This window comes from Ochotona curzoniae, unplaced genomic scaffold (assembly GCF_017591425.1).
Source record: "Ochotona curzoniae isolate NIBS_2020 unplaced genomic scaffold, NIBS_Ocur_1.0 contig_21, whole genome shotgun sequence".
Classification (NCBI taxonomy): domain Eukaryota; kingdom Metazoa; phylum Chordata; class Mammalia; order Lagomorpha; family Ochotonidae; genus Ochotona; species Ochotona curzoniae.
In genome coordinates this window covers 5,219,485-5,237,151 of record NW_024465322.1, presented here as the reverse complement: position 1 = coordinate 5,237,151, position 17,667 = coordinate 5,219,485, and the positions used below count along the sequence as shown (strand labels likewise).

Below are 17,667 nucleotides of genomic sequence, written 5' to 3'. Positions count from 1 at the left end.
CCCAGCTGAGAATGAACAGGGCAGCCAGGTGATGGGACCAAGAGAACCTTCAGTTTGCCAACCTGGGGCCGGGGAAGTGACAAGCATAGCAGGGGTCCTGAGCACAGACAGATTCCTAGTAGTGGCCCCCAGCTGTCCTCACTTGCTAAAGGCTAGGAGTAGGGTGGGGGTGGGAGCTGCACAACTCCACTCCACTAGGAGATAGAGGGCCGGAATCCTAGACTGGCCTAGACTCCTGCACCGGGAGGTGTGCCATGGTACCTGGGGACCCCCTCATCTCTGCCACGTTCAGGGAGAAACTGCCTGGGGGCTCAAGGCTAATGTGTGGAAGGGTAGAAGACAGATGTGAAGGAGCTCCTTACTCCCTGGGCAGGGACTCGGCCAAGAGCCACTGAGACCCAACAGAGCACCCAGCAAGGCCTCATGGCTCAGGGAGTGCTGGGCCTGCTCACTGTGGAGGGGACTGCCCAGGCTGCACAGCCCCCTGGACGTTCCCTCCGGTGCTGGAATGGTCTGTACAGTGAGGGCTGGCACCTTACCTGTGCCCGGATAAGGGCCTCAAAGCTGGGCTGGAAGTAGTCGAGGCGGCTGCTGTGGAAACGTGGCATCTCATCCAACAGCTGCTTGTTCTTGGCTTCGAAGTCCTCACGGACGGGCCGGAGCTCTTCCCGGGCCTGGCAACGAGGCCCGAGGCATCAGCTCTGGGTGCAGACTGGCACGAGCATCTCGGGTGCTGGCCCTCACCCCCAGGGACTGCCTGGGGCCATGGTCCTGCCCCGCTCCCCTGCCCTCAGTACCTGGTGGAGCTTGGCCAGCACGGGCCCCGTCTTCTCCTTCTCCTCGTATTTCTCCACCTTGGCCTGCAGCCTCCGGTAGTCCTGCAGGGCCTGCTCCCGCCGTTTCACGGCCATGTTGAGGCTTGGGAAGACACTGCTGAACCTGTGGCCACACAGCTCATTGTGGGGCAGGGTCTGGCCCAAACTGTCCAGGTAACAGCATGGTTTGAGCACCTGCCAAACCCCGGGCCCTCCTGGGGTAATGGCTAGGAGGAGGGGTGCAACTGGACACTTTGCTAGTGTAGTGGATCACAAAAGGAGGCCACTTGGCCTGCCCAGCTCTTGCCCACCGTTCTCAGGTGGGCCTTGGCATGGCTGGACACCTACACTGTGGGACCACAGAGCTGGGAGGCCCCCTGTCCTAACAGCCTCATTAAAAACAAGAGAGTTGAGGCCAGAGGGAGAACATGCAGCTGCCCAAGGGCACAGGAAGACAGTCAAGAGCAAAGGGTTCATGCTCTCTGCCAGGTACCTTCCCTCCCAGGGCACTGGCAGGTGGCAAGACCCAACCCCGAACCTGCTCCTGGCCAAGGGCGCCTACTCCCAGGGTTTCGCTGCACCACAGGGAAGGCCCCCACTGTGGAAATGGCCCAACTGTGAAGCCAATGCTCAGGAAGACCCTTCCAGGGCCTCTCCTCCGTCTCTGTAATGGAAAAGGACAGATATGCATGGAACCAATGCGGCCTACACAACACCGTGAGAACCGGATGGGGACGGGATGCCAGCAGGACACACAGCCACCCCCAGGGTGGGTCTGAAGAGGCAAAGCCCCTGGCAGGGGCTGGTCCCGTGGCAGCTGCTCCGATGGAGCTGCAGCTGCTGGGGGGCCCTCCCCCTTCCTGGGCAGCTGCAAGGCCTGAGAGTCAAGCAAGCAGGTGTACCTGGGCCTGAGAAGCTGTCGTGTGGCCTTTCCCCAGGAGAGGGACCTCAAGCAGCAGCGGTGTGTGCATGAGGGGTGTTGGCACATGCAGCATGGGTTCATGCCAGGCTGGCGACCCGGCCTCTGACAGCTGCTGATCCCAGAAGAGCCTTTGCCCCTCGAACCCCCCAAGCTGTGCCCAGGGATTCACTCCAGGGCAGACGGCAGGCTGGGTATGGCCAAGGACTGAGGGTTTGTGGCTGGGGGTGGGTGTGTCTACAGGTTGCCACTTAACCAGTACACCTCCCTGTCAGCCTCTGGGAACCAAGACTGCCCGTCCTGGGTGGGAATGGGCACATCTCCCTGAGAGAGAGGCCACGGAGTTGTCTGTCTCCCACAACTACTCTCAGAAGCCCTGGAGGCCTTGCCAGCTCTGGCCACTCTAGGTAAAGTCTCCCATAATCACCCGTGCCCTGGCTCCCCCTCACTGCCCCATGAAGCCTGGGGGGGGCTCTCCTGGCAGCAGGAAGTTATGTATAGGCTGCTCCTGTGTCAGCGCTCCCCCAGCCCCCCAGGGGGGGTCTACGCTTCTGCTGGCCTGCCGACCTCAATTAAGGCCATGGGGTCAGCTGTCCTGGCTGAGGGTCCAGGATGCTGCTGGCCTCCCTGCACAGCCCCTACCTCCCCTGCCATCTGAGCCCACTGGCACCTGCCCCCATGCAGCCAGGCACGTTGAGGGCATTCGGCATGGCTCTTCACAGCTGAGATGACTGACTCAGAGGCCCCGGGATGCCACCCTGTGCCCCGGCACTGGACACACTGGTGTGGGGTCTATCTCAGAGGGAGGGAGGAAGGCTGGGGCCCGGCAGGGCACCCTCAGGGGGCTCATCCATTTCTTGCTTGACCTCAGAATTGACACACCAAGCTAACTTCCCTGGGGAGGAGGGGAATGGTTGGGAGGGAGGGAAGAGGCTGGCCGGGATGGGAGGTGGGCCAGAGCAGCCGGGCCAGCGGGGATGCCTGCCATTCCTCGCCCTGCACCCCCGCGGCCGGTATCTTCCACCCACCAGGAAAGGGAAATTGAAAGCATCCCGTGTGGACGGGAGCTAGGGGTTGGGGGATTAGGAGGCTGAACCCTGGGGGAGGCTGGGGGCGGCAGCGTGGCCATGTGGCCGTGATCTGCTTCAGAGCACAGGAAAGCTGCAGTTTCCTGTTTCCGGTGCTGGGGTCCCTGGAAGCTTCACTCTTGGCACGAGGAAGCAAATGGGGAGGAGGCGACAGGCCGTGTGGCTTCATGTGGTCGGGTTCGGGGGAGAAGCCAGCCGGGGCAGCTAGGCAGGCCGGGGCTCAGGCGGAGGTCAGCGGATCTGCGGGGAGCTGGTGCCGCATTGGCCCCAGCCACGCCCACCCCTTCCTGGCAGGTGGCAGTGGGCTGCCATTGCCGCTGAGGTTTCTCTCCTCTTGGCTAGTGGAGCCAGGGATCAATTTCAAAACCGCCTCACTGGTTGTGAAATCTAGACAGGGAGTCCACTCCCTAGTTCAGAGCCAGTGTCCCCCACCCTGGGTGCAAGGGCAGCTTCTGTACAACCTGGGACCTGTGCCTCACCTCCCAAGCTGATCCTGGCACAGAAGAGCTCCCAGTGGGCAGGCTGGTTCTGTTCTGTGTCCTTCCCACTCAGCTCTGAGCCATCTGCCCAGGAGGCCAGGAGGGCCGATTGCAAGCACCCAGGTCCCCAGTGAGCAAGGCAGGAGTGGTGGGAAATCTGGGCACAGCAGAGAAATCCTCCCCATGGTTGGCGGCCTCTGGTCAGGGCTCAGCCCACGGGCCTGGGAGATCAGGGGCTCCCCGAGGCTAGCTGGGCCATTTGCTGCAGCCCCCGCCTCCCGCCCCAGGTCCTAAAAAGGGAGCGGATGGCTCTCGACAACTCCAAACCCTAGGGACCAGACTGGAGGATCAAAAACCCGCTCTCATTCCCCTCCGGGCCCCGGGCCAGGCCTAATGATAATTAAGCGGAGCCTGCATCCCGGACCAGTGAGGAGCTGCCAGGGACCACCGCGGAGGGGGTAATAAAGTACAGCTGCTGGGCTGGGCGGGCGCCTTTCTAGGTCAGAACGCCTGGGAGAGGCCAGGGAAGGAGATGAAGTAGGTTGGAGCTTCAAGGCCGGCTCCGACCTGTCCCCCACACCCTTCATCCCCTCAGGAACCCAGGCAACAGGGCCTGTCTGATTGCCGACCAGGGGCCTGTCCGACACCAGGTGAGTCTCACAGAAGAATTCCTGACCCCGACCGGTCGGCAGTTGGCGGACCTTATCCTGGCAGGGCCTTGGGCCTTGCCGCACCCTTCTCCATGTGCGGCCACCCCCGCGCGTCCAGAGCCAAGCGCAGCAGGCAGCTGTACTCCCGAGCCGGCTGTGAGATGAAAGGCCTTTGCTCATGTCCGCTGAGGGCCAGCCAAGACCTCAGTGAGCTCGAGCTAGCCAGAAGCTAGAGGGCACAGCGTCCAAGCGACTAGCAGTAGCACAGTCCAGTGCTGGTAGAGGGCACTGCCAGTCCCTGTGCCACCATGCATCACGTCCCGGGTGGCCAAGGGGACCTGGGTCCTGCTGGACTCATCAGCCCTGGGGTTTCTACTGCAGGTGACCAGCTGGCCTCCCTGTGAAGTGTCCCTGTCAGACCCCAACGGGTGCTGGGGCCAGGCTGCTGAAAATGTGTGGTCCCCGTGGATTACTCACTTTTTTAAGGGTTCAATCACAGTCTTCTGGATCTGGTTCACCTGTCAAAATCAAGAACAGATGACATCAAAACGGGGGGAAAGGAGCAGGCGGTGTGGCTCAGCCTCTGCCTTGGACACCTGCATCTGACATCAGAGTGCTGGTCTGAGTCCTGGCTACTCCAATCTGATCTCGCCAATGCACCCAGGGAGGAAGCAGATGGCTCAAGTACTTGGAACCCTGAACCCACGTGGGAGATCTGGAGGGAGTTGAAGGCTTCTGGCTTTGGCCTGGCCTAGCTCTGCCTGTTGAGGACATTTAGGGGAATAAACCGGTAGAGAGAAGCTCTGTCTTTCCAATAAAATAAACAAATATTGAGGGGAAAACAAACAAAAAGCCCACCCAGGGGCAGCCAGATTCTTCCTGAAAGAGCGTTGTGCCAAGTTCCTGGGGAGAAAGGAGCCCTGTTAGGGTTCCCTGGAGAGCCCCGGGCAGGAAGTGAGGCCGTGAGGCAGGAAGTCCTTGTCCCAGGGCAAGCCTGGTTCTGCTGGCTGCTGGGCACCAAAGGCCTACCAGGGCCTTGCTCAGTGGGCAGGGCTGATGGAGGTGGGACAGACTCCAGAGAGCCCAGATGCCATGACTGTCCCTCGTGGCCTCATGGGAGCCACAGGAAGCCACAAGGGCCAAAGCTGATCAGTTTGGGAAGAGCGGGGCACGAGGCTGGGACACACAGCACTTGAAGGGCTGAGGAAGCCCAAAGCGCGCCTGTGTTCCTACGGCCCCTCTGAGGCCAGGACTGGACAGGGAGGGCTGAGCGGGTACTCAGGGACCAGTCACCTTTTCCTGGTTGAAAGCATCCATCCGCTTCATCGCCGTGTCCAGGGCTGTCACCATGTTCAGAAAGTCCTGGTCTTGCTCGCAGAGGGGGTTGGAGAGGAGGTCCAGGGAGATCTTCACGGCTGACTTGGACATGGCTGGGAGAAGTCAGAGCTTGGTGAGGCTGGGAACACACAGCCTCTTCGTGACGGGCAAGCTTAGTGTCTGCTCTCGGGGCCATCTCCCACTGCTCTGGGAACGCTTCTGTGTTGCTGTGATTTAACTTACCAGACTCTGGGGTTCTATTAGGATCATGGGGTGGGAAGCTGGGAGATTCCTATTTCAGGCACCAATGTTCGACTCCACCCATAAAGAGACCTCAAGGCACTGGGGGTGACAGGAACTCCCCCCACCAAGGGCACAGCAGTCCAGCTGACACGGCAGTCCAGGCTGCTCTGATGAACCCTGGCGGGGCTGTCTTAGCTCTGCCTGGCGCTGTGCAAACAGCCAGTGCCCACAGAAGGAATGGCTGTGGCTGTATCTCCATAAAGCTTTATTGGCAAAAAAAAAAAAGGACTGGCAGCCATGGCTTGCCCATCTGCCCATCATTCAATGACAGCTGGTGGTAGAAGAACATGGGAAACGCACTTTCTCCTAAGATGCACCTGTACACACCAAACACAGAATCCTGCCTGCCTCCTTCCTCAACTCCAGAACTTCATCTGTAACAATGTAGGCCTCAACAGCTGGGCAAGACAAGGACTGGGAAGCTGCCACTAGCTGGCAGTCCCCCTCTTGCCTGTCAGCCCTTGCCTTTTATCCGTTATTTCAGCCAGAGTTCAAGCGACCAAAGAGCACTGGGTTCCGTATTTATACGGGTGACACTTGACGCTCTAATACATGTCTCCAAAGGTGACACAGCTCCAAGGCCTGAGCCGGGACTTGAACCTGGGCATCTCGCTTCCCTGTCCCGTTGGAATGTGGCCTGGCCTGAGGGAAACGGGCAGACAGGTCCCACGAGGCTCAACTGAAATCTACTTTTTCTTATTTTTCTTTTTCCTTTCAAGACAGATTTGAAAGGCAGTGAGAGAGAAGAGAGAGCTAGGGGTCCTCTATCTGCTGTCTCACTTCCCAGAGGACGGCAACAGGCAAGGCTGGTCCAAGCTGCAGCTAGGAACCCTCCCTAGGTCTCTCACATGGGATACCGGATGCTGGTGTTGCAAGCAGTGGCTTAACCCGCTGGGCCACGATGCCAGCTCCTCAGGGGTTCCGCCTGGTACCACCCTGTGTCCTTTCTGGCTGGGGAGCCAGCAGCAGCTCAGGCACGATGGGCAGTGCTGATGGCTTCAGAGTTCTTGGCCTTGCCCAAGGCGTTCAAGCTTCCGGGATGTGCAGACACTGCCCTGCAGGAGCAAGGGCATGCGTGGCTCAACTCTACTGTCTGGGCTCAGGGCGTGTCCAGGTGCGGCTTGTGGGGAGAGGGGCAAGGCATTAAAAGAGTTTCTTACTACTTGCACGTCAACCGAATGTGCCATGCTTTAACAGCTAAGGCCCACGCCGTGGGCAGCACCGAGGAAACAGCACTGCTGATACAGCCAGGACGTGCTACTGAGAACTGCAGCACTCCCAGTTCCAGGCTGTCGGGAAGATAAGGGTCTTACAGCCCACCTGGCCTTGGCTTCTACGCAGCCCTGAGGATCCCTCGGAGTCAGGGGCCAAAGGAGGTCCCCTGTCCCCCAGCCCTAGGCTCTAGCACAAGTCAGCAAAGCCCTGGGGGGAGGCCAGTTAGCCCACTCAAAGGGCAAAATGCACAAGTCTGGAAAAGCACTTCCCAGAAACTTGGACACATTTAGGAGAGACCACCGAAAAAAAAAAGTTCTGGGCCCAGCATGGTAGCCTAGCGGTTAAAGTCCTTGCCTTGAACCCGCTGGGATCCCATGTGGGCATTGGTTCTAATCCCAGCAGCCCCATTTCCCATCCAGCTGCCAGCTTGTGGCCTGAGAAAGCAGTCGAGGACGGCCCAAAGCCTGGGGACCCTGCACTCACGTGGGAGACCTGGAGGAAGTTCCTGGTTCCTGGCTTCAGATCGGCACAGCACCGGCCATTGGGGCCACTTGGGGAGTGAATCAACAAACGGAAGAGCTTCCTCTCTCTCTCTCCTCCTCTCTGCATATCAGACTTCGTAATAAAAATAAATAAATCTTTAAAAAAAAAAAGTCCTAAACTTGGCAGGTTTAGGAACCAATATTGCATGTGTTTTAATTTTTTTTTAATTTGAAAGGTGAGGGGAGAGAGAGAGACAGCTAGAGAAAACACCCACCCTTTGGCTCTCTCCCCAAATGTCTGCTCAGATAGGGCTGGGCTAGGCTAACGCTGGTCCAAGTCTCTCACGGGGGGGGGGGGGGAGGGAGACAGGAACTCAACCACTCCCGTCCTCACCACCGCCTCCCAGGGCACGAGCGGGAACCAGAATCAGGCACTATGCTGTGAGATGGGGTGTCCCGAGCAGCACTTTAGCTGGGGTGCCGAACACTTGCCCCTGTTGGGTGGAACCTGACGTGACTGTGAAATGATCACAGCGTAACTCAGGGAAAAGCCAAGCCAGAAATGTTCCTGAATAACGCCTTCAGGTGATTCCTCTCCCTCATCCAAGACGGGGAGAGGCCAAGTCTGCACAGCAGGAGGCTGGGGGGAAAGGCTTACACCCCACTTTCCCTTCCCGGGGCTCCTGTGTGTGCCGGAACGGAGTGAAAGCAACAGCCCGACCCTGGGGCCCTGGGCATCCTCCCCCGAGTGTGCAGAGCTGAGCCCAGTGCCACCGCCATTGAGGGACGGCTGGCCCAGCTTGCCCAGCTTGCCCAGCTTGCCCAGCTTGCCGTCTGCTAGCAGAGAAGCCAGCAGGGGAGCAAAGGCCCAACTACGAGACAATTCCGAAAGCAGGGTCCCTCCTGGAACAACAGCTGGGGATTCCAGGCCCTGTCAGGGAGCCCAGGAAAAGGCCTCCTTCCAGCTCCTCTGCAGGGGAAGCCCCTGCGCCCACCACCACCACCCTGCCGAGCTGAGAGCTGAGTTGGGGTTAGGGGAACCCAAAGTTCTACAGGTACTGAGCCCTGCCCGCCCCGATTTAGGGTCTCAGGCGTGCGGCAGCAGCAGAGAAACTACTGGCTCACACACTCACTGCCCAGGAGTCACCTGTGCAGCCTGGAGTCCTCTGATGAAAAGCTAAGTGATCAGAGCCACATGAGCCCCCACACCCACTCCTAACATGCCCCCTGGCTCCGAAGCGACACCTTTCGGAAACAGCCAACCTTGACCTCTCGTGTTCTTTAACAATGCCACTGTGGTGTGCAAACACAGGCAGGAAGAGAGGGAGGGTCAGTCACGGCCACAGCCAAAGCCTGACCAGAAAGGCTGTGGGGATGAGCAAGGAAGATGCAGTCCAGGTACCTCACACCTGATACCACCAAGGCCAACCTGGGAGACAATGGCGGTGCTGTGCCCAGGTCGGTTGGCAGGCACCCCAGGTGGCTACAGCGCACTGCTGCCCCCAGGAGGGCATGTGTGTTGTTGCTGGCTCCCAAGGCCTTCTCTGCACCCTGACTGCCTGGGGGAGAGCCCGACCACTGCCTCTGTGCACAGCGCTCCTCCTCCACTGTGTGGCGCCAGAGGGGGCCAGGGGGGCCTCCCACTTCTGCTAAGGGGTGACACCTGGAGGCTGCACTTGTGCTCAGCACTTGGACTTGCTCCTGAGGCAGCCACAGCAACACTGAGATTGGGCCAGGGCCCCCAGGGAGGACTCCTGTTTGCTGCTCCCTGGTTACTGGGAACACCAGGGACAGGTTTCTCTGAGATAGGGGTCACCCTCGGAGAAGAGGGGCTTGTGTGTCTTTTAGCTGGCAGACATCTCATGTGCCCCGCAAACCTCAAGTTTAGCCGAGGTGATGGAGGGGGCGGCCCTCTGGCCTTTGCTTCAGAACCATAACACAGCATGCCATCCTGCCACTGCCCATCCCGAGCACTCAGGGTTAGTGTGCATGGACCCTGCCAGCCTGTGGGCGAGGCACCCCTTCTCTGACGGAATCTGCACAGTTCCTGCACACAGCACATGCCCTCAGCAAGGCAGTCACGTCTCGGTCAGCTGGTGCTGAGTGACGGCAGATGGGTCACGTGGGCCAAGGTCAAGGTCAAGACCTAAGGATCCTGGCTGCTGCTGCCAACCGACAGCGATGGCTGGCAACAAGAGGAGGTGGCCCTGAGGGTGTCCTGTGCCTAGACACTGACAGTTCAAGTGCTCTGTGTGAACCAACCTCGCTTCACCCTCCAGCTGGCCAGCAGGGTGGGCACTAGGGAGGGCTGCCCATGTCTCTTGGAGGAAGGCACCGAGAGCTCAGCAGTGCTGGAGCCAGCGGCTGACTTCCGGTTTTAGTGTCTAGTGTTCTGGGCTGGGGAAAAAGGGGGCTAGGGCCCTTCCTGTCCCAGACGCTCACTGCCTCTCCCTACAGCACACAGGAGTTAAGGCTCTCAGTGCTCCTGATGTCAGAGCTGCCTTTGTCACGGGGCTCCTGGGCCTGCTCCCCCCTCATCCCAAATAAGCTTTCTTAGCCCACACGGCTGTCCTGGGCTTCTGGCTATTCCTAGGCACCGCTGGCACTTGCACACAGACCCTCCAGCACCCAAGACACTGCCCTATGCTCTAACTCAGCTCTTGCTTACACACACAGCCGCTTCAGTTACTGCCACCAGGTCCCGCCAGGCCTGGGACAGGGAAAGGCAGAGAGAGACATCTCCCAGCTGCTGGTTCCTCTGGGGCTGGGCTAGGCAGACACTGGGAACCAGCAACTCAACCTGAGTCTCCTACATGGCTGGTTATCACCGCTGCTTCCCAGCGTCTGCACTAGCAAGGAGCTGAAACTGGAAACAGATGCCGGAACTAGAACCCAGGTCCTCTGATACCCATGCAGGCACATTAAGCAGCAACTTACCACTGTGCTACACCCCCGGCCCAGGGATTACCATTTGTACCAGGTCAGAATGAGCTGCCTTTTTCCTTGGGGCAGCCTGAGCTGATGGATGGCCTGGGTATTAACAAAGACGAAAAAGCTCGAGCTGCCACAGACTGTGGGTGCCACCCTCAGCGGGACCCTAGAAGGCCTGGCATCTGTTCAGAACTCCATGGGGACTGGAGGGTCTCCCCATCAGTGGGAGGGACTTCAGCCAGCTCTGAGAGGACTACAGGAGGAAGGTCCCCCACCCTCACCCCTTCCCCGCCTTGTGCTGGATGCTGGGCAGGTGGTACTTACCCAGGTCGGCATCCGTGCTCTTCTTCATGTCCTTCTGCAGCTTCTTGGTCTGCTCCTCCAGCCTGCAAGGCAGGGGACAAGCCTGGGCACCCCGGGCCTCACTGAATAACCTCTCTCCTTATTTCAAAACCTCTCCCCAAGGTAAGCAGATGCTCTGGGGTGTCCACCAGGAAGGAGAGGTACCCTTTATCTCCCTGGGGACTCTCCCCTCTGGCCACAGTGCCAGACCAGTTCTGCATGGGGCCAAGCAGCGAAATGCTACCACTCTCATGTGGGTGGCTGCACACCAGGGTTCAGAGTTATGGTCCGAGCTGCCCTTGGCTCTCTGGGGTACCACTGAGGCTAAGGGGAACCCACTGCTTGCGCCATAGGGAGATGCGGTGGGTCAGGGTAGGGTAGGGTGGGGGAGAGGGGAAGTGAGACCTGGCAGGAGGCCGGCGCTCTGCCCAGGCTCCCGCCCTACGTTTCTGGGGTTTGACACTCACTGTTGCAGTTTTCCATACTCTCTTTCAAAGTCTCTCTCCACCTGCAAAAAAAAAAAAAAAAAAAAGCTTAACTCAATCATCAGAGAAATGACAGCACAATGGAAAAAATCTCCCAGCCACCTGAAACTCCCTCCACACCCTGCCCCCCCCGTCCCCCCCTCCGTCCCTACAAGCACCAGCACATCACTAACGACACAGCGCCCCTGTGTTCCCAAGTTAATGAAGTGTCTGATTGAGGAAGCGGGACTCTCCTCCCAGACGGGCTGGCCAGGCAAGTAGCGGCGCATTGTGGCTCTGCTTCTTTGCTGCCGCGGGGAACGAGGCGCCAAGCCGGGTGCCTGCTTCTTGGCACCCCCGCTTTTCCCCTGGGGGCAGCCAAGGGGCTCTGCATGGACTGAGACCCACCCAGGGAGGCGGAAGGGCACAGAGGTCTGTGGCACGGGGCTGGGAGACCCGGGCAGGTGGGCCCGCCTGTCGGCTTAGGGTGTCCTCACAGCCGCACACCTGCCTGCTGCTGGGTTTGGTGTGGGCTGACGATGCCCCCTGCTGCAGGTGGGAGGTCCTGTTTTGGAGAGAAGGGGCCCTGCCTGGGCCTCCGCCCGGGCTGCACCTGGGTGTCAGTCTAGCCTCTTCTCCGCAGTGCAACGAGCAGAGGCAGATCAAGCCTGGACTTTTTGTTTTATTTTAAATTAGCAAAGAGTGAGCAACTCTCCCCCCCCCCCCATCTGATGGTTCATTCAGTTCCCAAATGCCTGTGACGGCTGGAGCTGGGCTAGAACTCAAGGTGCAGTGTCAATCCAGCCTCCCACGGGGGCGGCAGGACCCCAATCATTACAGTGGCCTTCTTGAGTCTCCTGCTCTGGCAAGACGCTGGAACTGACTCTGGCAAGAGCAGGAAAAGAATCAGGACATCCCAATGTGGGATAAAGGCACCAAGGGCTAGGCCAGCAGCTCCCTCGCCTGATAGCACAAAGCCTCACTCGATTCTCCTGTCCTACGGGATGCCCAGGCAGGCTCCAGGTGACTCACACAGTGGAGTGACTCTGGTGGCCCCGGTGGCTTGAAGACTAAAGGCATGATGCCAGTCTCCCCCGACCCGAGCATGGACTCAGCTCCTTATTCCCTTCCTGCTCCCTGCAGCAGATGCAACCTGCTGTCCAGGGGCACGCATGCGGCTGGTGGCCTGCTGGTGGAGTGGAGTGGAAGCTGGAAGCACGGAAGACCCTGGTCAGGTCACACCGTCACTGCTCCCTCCTGCTGGCCAAGTCTCTTTCTCGCCTCTGACAGAGAGAGAGAGAGAGAGAGAAGAGAGACAGAGAGATCCGAATGGCAGGGCCTTTCTACATGAAAGTACCTATTTCCAAAAAGTAGCTAAGTATTCCTTGGTCAAGCTTCGGCAGAGACTCCGAGCGGGAACTGTCTGGGAGGGGAGGCAGGAGCCAGTGCCCAAGCCCAGGGGCAGCCTCTGGCGCTCTGTCTCTGCTTTTGCAATCCCTTAGTGTGCTGCAATGCGTGGGCGGGCAGAGAACACCTGGGCTCCTGGCTGGGGACTGCTCGGACTTGCAGAGAGAGGGACCTTGGCTTTCCAGCTAGGTTGGATCACGCTCTGAGAGCAGAAGCTCTCAGGGTCTCATGCTGATGGTGGGCAGCAGGCGCTCCATGCGCTCGAAGCCATCCAACGGCCTCAGGCACATGTTCCCAACCTTTCGCCTGCCCTGCTTCCGGCAGCCAGGTGCAGCTCGCGCCACAGCTCACTGGTCCCAGTGGCCACCTCCTCCAGAATTCCAAACCCTCAGTTAATGGCCAAGGGAACAAAGGGACACACTGGAGCCGCATTCCAAGCTATATGGACTCCAAGGGAAAGAGCCAAGGAGAGATCTGAACATCTTTGCTTGATGTCCCTGCCAAAAAAGGCAGCTGGAGCCCAATCAACAAGGCAAGTGTAAACACATGTGCAAGGATGGTCAGGGGCGCAGGCCAGGCTGGCCAGGGGAGCACAGCCAGACTACCCTCAGCTTGCCCTCTGCCTTCTCCGAACTCGGATGGGAGGCAAAGGGTGTGCTGCCCACTGTCTAGGTCAGGGCCTGGCACACAGCAGGAGCTCAGTGCAGGTGAAATGAACGCAGGCTGAGTTCTCACTCCAGCTTCTGCTCATTGCAAAGCGAGAAGGGCGACAGGTGGTAGACCAGGAGCAGAGCTAAGGCACAGGGAGGGTTCGGAGAACTGCTCTTCAGGGGTGCCCCTGCGGATGGCTGTCTCCCCTTTGCGGATGCCCACATGGGATCCTTCTCAAAATAGGAGGCTCAAGGAATCCTTTCTGTGAGGAGTCAGAGGGTACTACGTAGCCAGGGACCCTGGTGCCTGCTTTCCTTTATGCATCAGACCCAGGCTGGCCCTGGCCTTGCAGACCCCGTGGCAGGGTGAGCAGGGCTGGGGAGAGAGCTCCTCCACCCTCCCCGACAGATGCAGGGAGGAGTGGCTTCTTGCTGTACTGCCCACTTTCTGGGCCCATGGGATCAGGAACAGGAGGTCGAGGAGCCTCTGGGTCTTCCCTCGGTGCTCCAGTGGGAGCACAGGCCATTCCAGCTCAAACCATAGCAGCAGGAGTGGTGTGCCCGAGTAAACCTGGGCACAGGAAGAGTGGTGAGGGCAAACACACAATGCTCCCTTTGTGTCCAGGTGGTGCCTCGAGCCAGAACCCTCCTGAAACTCCCTGAAGATAACACGAGCATTCTTCCCATGACAGGGGTGCTGTGACTTCCAATAATCCAGGCGGCCACATCTGTTCCCCTGCCTGAGAGTTCTTGGGCAAGAACAAGAAGAGTGCGTCACCATTGTGCTGGGGCCGGGGAGTGGGGGGGTGGGCAGAACATAGGGAGACAGCCGCACAGCCCAGGCCTGACTTGGGGACCAGGAAAGTGGGCTTGGGGTGGAGCCCGAGGCTCCAAGGCAGCAGGGTCTTGCTGTACTTATTACACTTCACGGGGGAGGTGAGGAGCCGCAGCTGGGGATGCGTCTAACTCTATTCCAGGCTGCCCCTCGGCTCCAGCTCCGCGTGCGAGATCAAAGGCACAGCCTCCCCACATCACAGCTCCGAGGATGGAGCTGCCCAGGACAGGCCGATCCCTGATGGCTTACACAGAGCTGAACCCACTTGCCTCCTGGACGGCAGCTGACGTTTTCCCCACGGGAGACCACGTGTACCTGTGGTCATCTCATCAAGAAGAGACCAAAGCTCCTAGAGACAAGGAATTCCCCAGGGTCACGTGTGCCTCCCAAACCTGGCCTCTGGAACCTCTGGACAGAGGTTCATCTCCAGGCCGACGGGTGAGTCGGGGGGATAACAGGGAAGCCTTGCGTGAACCTGCCTTTCCTCTCAGTCCTATCCTCAGGGGAGAGGGGCTTCCACAAGCCAATGAGGCGAAGGAGCTGGAGGCTGCACCCTCGCGTTTCCTTCTCTGTGGAGAACCAAGGCTACTTCCAGAGGCTGGGGTGTTGGGAGCGGGATGAACGAGCCTTTTCAAAACCGTTTTGCTTTCAGATCTGCAGTGGATTAAGCCCTGGAGGCCCCCAGCCACACCTGCCCGCTTGGACAGTAATGCCAGCACCGAGTCCCTGGGCCGCTGAAGATGCTTGGCCTCTGCCACGGGAGCGAACTCTTTCAAATCAGACCCACTTCCTTTGGATTTCCCAAAGATGAAAAGCTCTGGTCAGGTGTGTGCCCCACTTCCAGCCAAACTGAAACAGTATCTTCCCTACGATTGAGAACTGAGCCAAGGAGGGGAGAAGTCGGCCTAAAACTGGGAAAACCGCCAGGGAGGGCTGGGACCAGCGCCCGTGCAAAGTGCAAGCGCTGGGTTTCTGGGCTGCCACGTGAGACAGGCCCTACTGCGAGAGACTTCCACGTCAGAAGCAAGAGACACGCTCAGCTCTGCAGGTTAGGGTGCTGAAGAGGCTACACTGGGCTACGACCCTCCAACCCTGCAGACAGCACCCATAAAGCACTATGGCAAGAATACTGGCCCAAAGCCCAACCCGTGCACTTCCACTCACACCAGAACAGGCTCATCGCAGTCCGAGAGCGTCAACAGGGCTGGCTGGACGGTCCCCGTGGGAGTCCAGCTCTCTCTAAGAACCTGTGACTCTTCCCCTCTGCTGCTTTCTGGGTAAAATAAGGATAAGGGCTAGGAGGCTGCATGGAGTGGCAGTCAGACAGGCCCTCCCACCGAGGGCCTCGGGAGCCCAGCTGGTAGCACAGGCTGGCAGCGCAGAGAGAGGGGAAGCCACCTGGTCTTCTAGGCAGCAAAGATGCTCAGAGTAAAGCCCTGGGCTTGTCTGGTGGGCTCTAGTGTTTCTGGAACTTTCTGGGCAATGGATGCTCAGCAGAAGTGCTGCCCTCCACACCTTGGTAAGTCCTCCTCTCACCCTGCACCCCGCCGTGAGCTTGGGGAAGAGGCCAGGCTGGCCCAAGGGAGGGTCCCAGCTGGGAGGCCTCTGCCAACAGGCTCCAGGCCTGCACGATGCCGAACGATGCCCCCAGCCTACTTTCCTCCCAGCCCCAAGACGTGCTGCGGTAAAGCCCTGGTTCTGTACGAACCATGAAACAGTGCCCCATCTCTGAGGGCAAGAGCAGGGTTACTTACTGTTTTGGGGACAATCTGCTTCTTGGGCTGCCCGATCTTGAAAGGAATCCTACGAAAGAGACAAAGAGGGACATTGTGAGAACGGGGGCGTGGGTGGGGGATGGAAAACGAAGGACACATTGCAGCTTCTCCCTGTGCCCTGGCAGCTGACAGGCTGTGGGCACGCAGCTGCAGTGCCAGGAGGGCCATCCTCTGGGCTGTGACAGAGGCAGGACTGGATGGCAGGCTTCTGACCCGAGCCCGTTTCTGCCCACAGTCTGCACTTTACACGCCCTGAGAAGGTGAGGCTGACAGCAAAGGGTAGACCCCCCAAAGGCTGCACCCTGAACCTTGCGTCTGGCAGGGCCGCGGCATCGGGAACCACAGACCCGCTGTAAGAGCCGTCAGCCTTGAAAAACACACCTTTAAGCAGAATCTCACTAGGAAATCGTGGTTGCCTGTGTGGGGTGCTTTTTCTGCCTGCCCACGGAGGGGCAGGCCGGGGAGAAATCACAACCCTCAGAGAGCCATCGATGCCGGCCGGGGCCAGGATACATCCCTGGGAAGACAGACACAACCTAAAAGGCCCACGAGAAGACTTCTGCCTTGAACCGACAGTGCCGCTCTGTGTGCAGACTCCCCACTCAGTCACGGAGGGCGGCTTGGCCAAACAGAAGCCAGGTCGCGGCCTAGGCGTCTCGGGCCGAGCCCTCAGCCCAGCCTCTGCCGCTGAGAAGCAGGCTGCCCGCGGACTGCTAACTGCTGCACTGGGGCTTAATTTCCTACTCTGTAGGATGAAAGGGTTAAATTAGATCATTTCGAAGCTTCCTCAAGGAAGCCACTACAGCCAGGGCAGGGAAGCCACCACAGGGCTATCCTGACAGCTCGCAGGAAGCGGGGCAAGAGCTCCAGTCTGCTCTCATCTGGCCCAGAAGTGACCAGCTCTGGTGCTAAACCCAACGGTATAATTAACCACCGATAATAACCCCAGACGGATCGCAAGGATCCGTTGAGGGGACGGGCCTGCCTGAGTCACGGAGGTTTAAATTTAATTTCTGGAGGACATCCTGTTTATTGTTAACCCAGCCCCGTAATTTAGGAGCGTTAACCCTTGCAGGGCTGGCTGATTCACGTGGCTTCTTGTAAACAAATCATCTCTGGCTATACAATTACTGCGGGGAGGGAGGGGGCTCTTCCCTTTCTCAGACCTAAAGGAGAAAGTTTGCAGGAGAGAGAAGTCCCTTTGTTCCTGGAACCCCAGGGGCCTTGCCCAAAACAGACACTGCAGCTGCTGGGTACGGAGAGGCAGTGGAGCAGGTGGTACTGCCCACTGTCCGGCCTGGGTCTGGACCCAGCTCAGAATACAGCCTGCCCAGGGGCCCATAAAATGGAGGGTCCCTCCAGTCAATCTAAAAAAGAATCTCCAGGCCAAGAGCCTGCGGAGGAAGGCAGGACCTACAAAGATGTTTCCGGAAGTCTTTAGAATGACTCCACCTTCAAATTCAGCACAATCAGGGGCTAGAAATCAGGAATATGGATTCTATTGTTTGTGTATCTTAAGAATCACAGTGTTTGGGCTGGCGCAATGTCTCAACTGGCTAATCCTTTCCCTGCAAGCACTGGCATCCCATATGGGCACTGGTTCTAGTCCTAGCTGCTCTCCAGGTCTGATCTGGCTCTCTGCTTATGGCCTGGGAGAACATGGAAGATTGGTAAGTCCTTGGGCCCCAGGTTCCTGGCTTCTGGCTTTGGACTGGCTCAGCTCTGGCCACAGCGGCCACTTGGGGAGTAGACCAGAGGATGGAAGATCTCTCTCTCAGTCTTTCTGGTAAGTCTGCTTCTCAAAAATAAATCTTAAAAAAAGAAAAGAATCACAGTATTTTTAGAACAGTAAACTGCCACAGAAAACTTCCTCTCGGCCCAGTGCAATCATCTCGTTTTTTGGAAATGAGGGACCAGATCGAGAGGTGTGGCCAGTCCTGGGTCACGGCATCTGTCCATGTGAGAACCAGGAACAACCTGGGCTCCTGCCTTCTC

General features: G+C 58.7%; 1 protein-coding gene across 1 annotated transcript in view; it reads right to left on the bottom strand.

Annotated features, from left to right (window-relative positions):
- The window catches only part of BIN3 (bridging integrator 3), a 39,129-nt gene that overhangs the window by 1,505 nt on the left and 19,957 nt on the right, over positions 1-17,667 (bottom strand). Inside the window, exons 2-8 of the mRNA XM_040971255.1 lie at positions 15,652-15,700; positions 11,009-11,049; positions 10,524-10,585; positions 5,245-5,381; positions 4,429-4,469; positions 798-939; positions 540-674 (exon numbers count right to left, since the gene is read on the bottom strand). Of these exons, the coding sequence (XP_040827189.1) occupies positions 540-674; positions 798-939; positions 4,429-4,469; positions 5,245-5,381; positions 10,524-10,585; positions 11,009-11,049; positions 15,652-15,700 (607 nt within the window). The remainder of the gene's footprint in view (positions 1-539; positions 675-797; positions 940-4,428; positions 4,470-5,244; positions 5,382-10,523; positions 10,586-11,008; positions 11,050-15,651; positions 15,701-17,667) is intronic.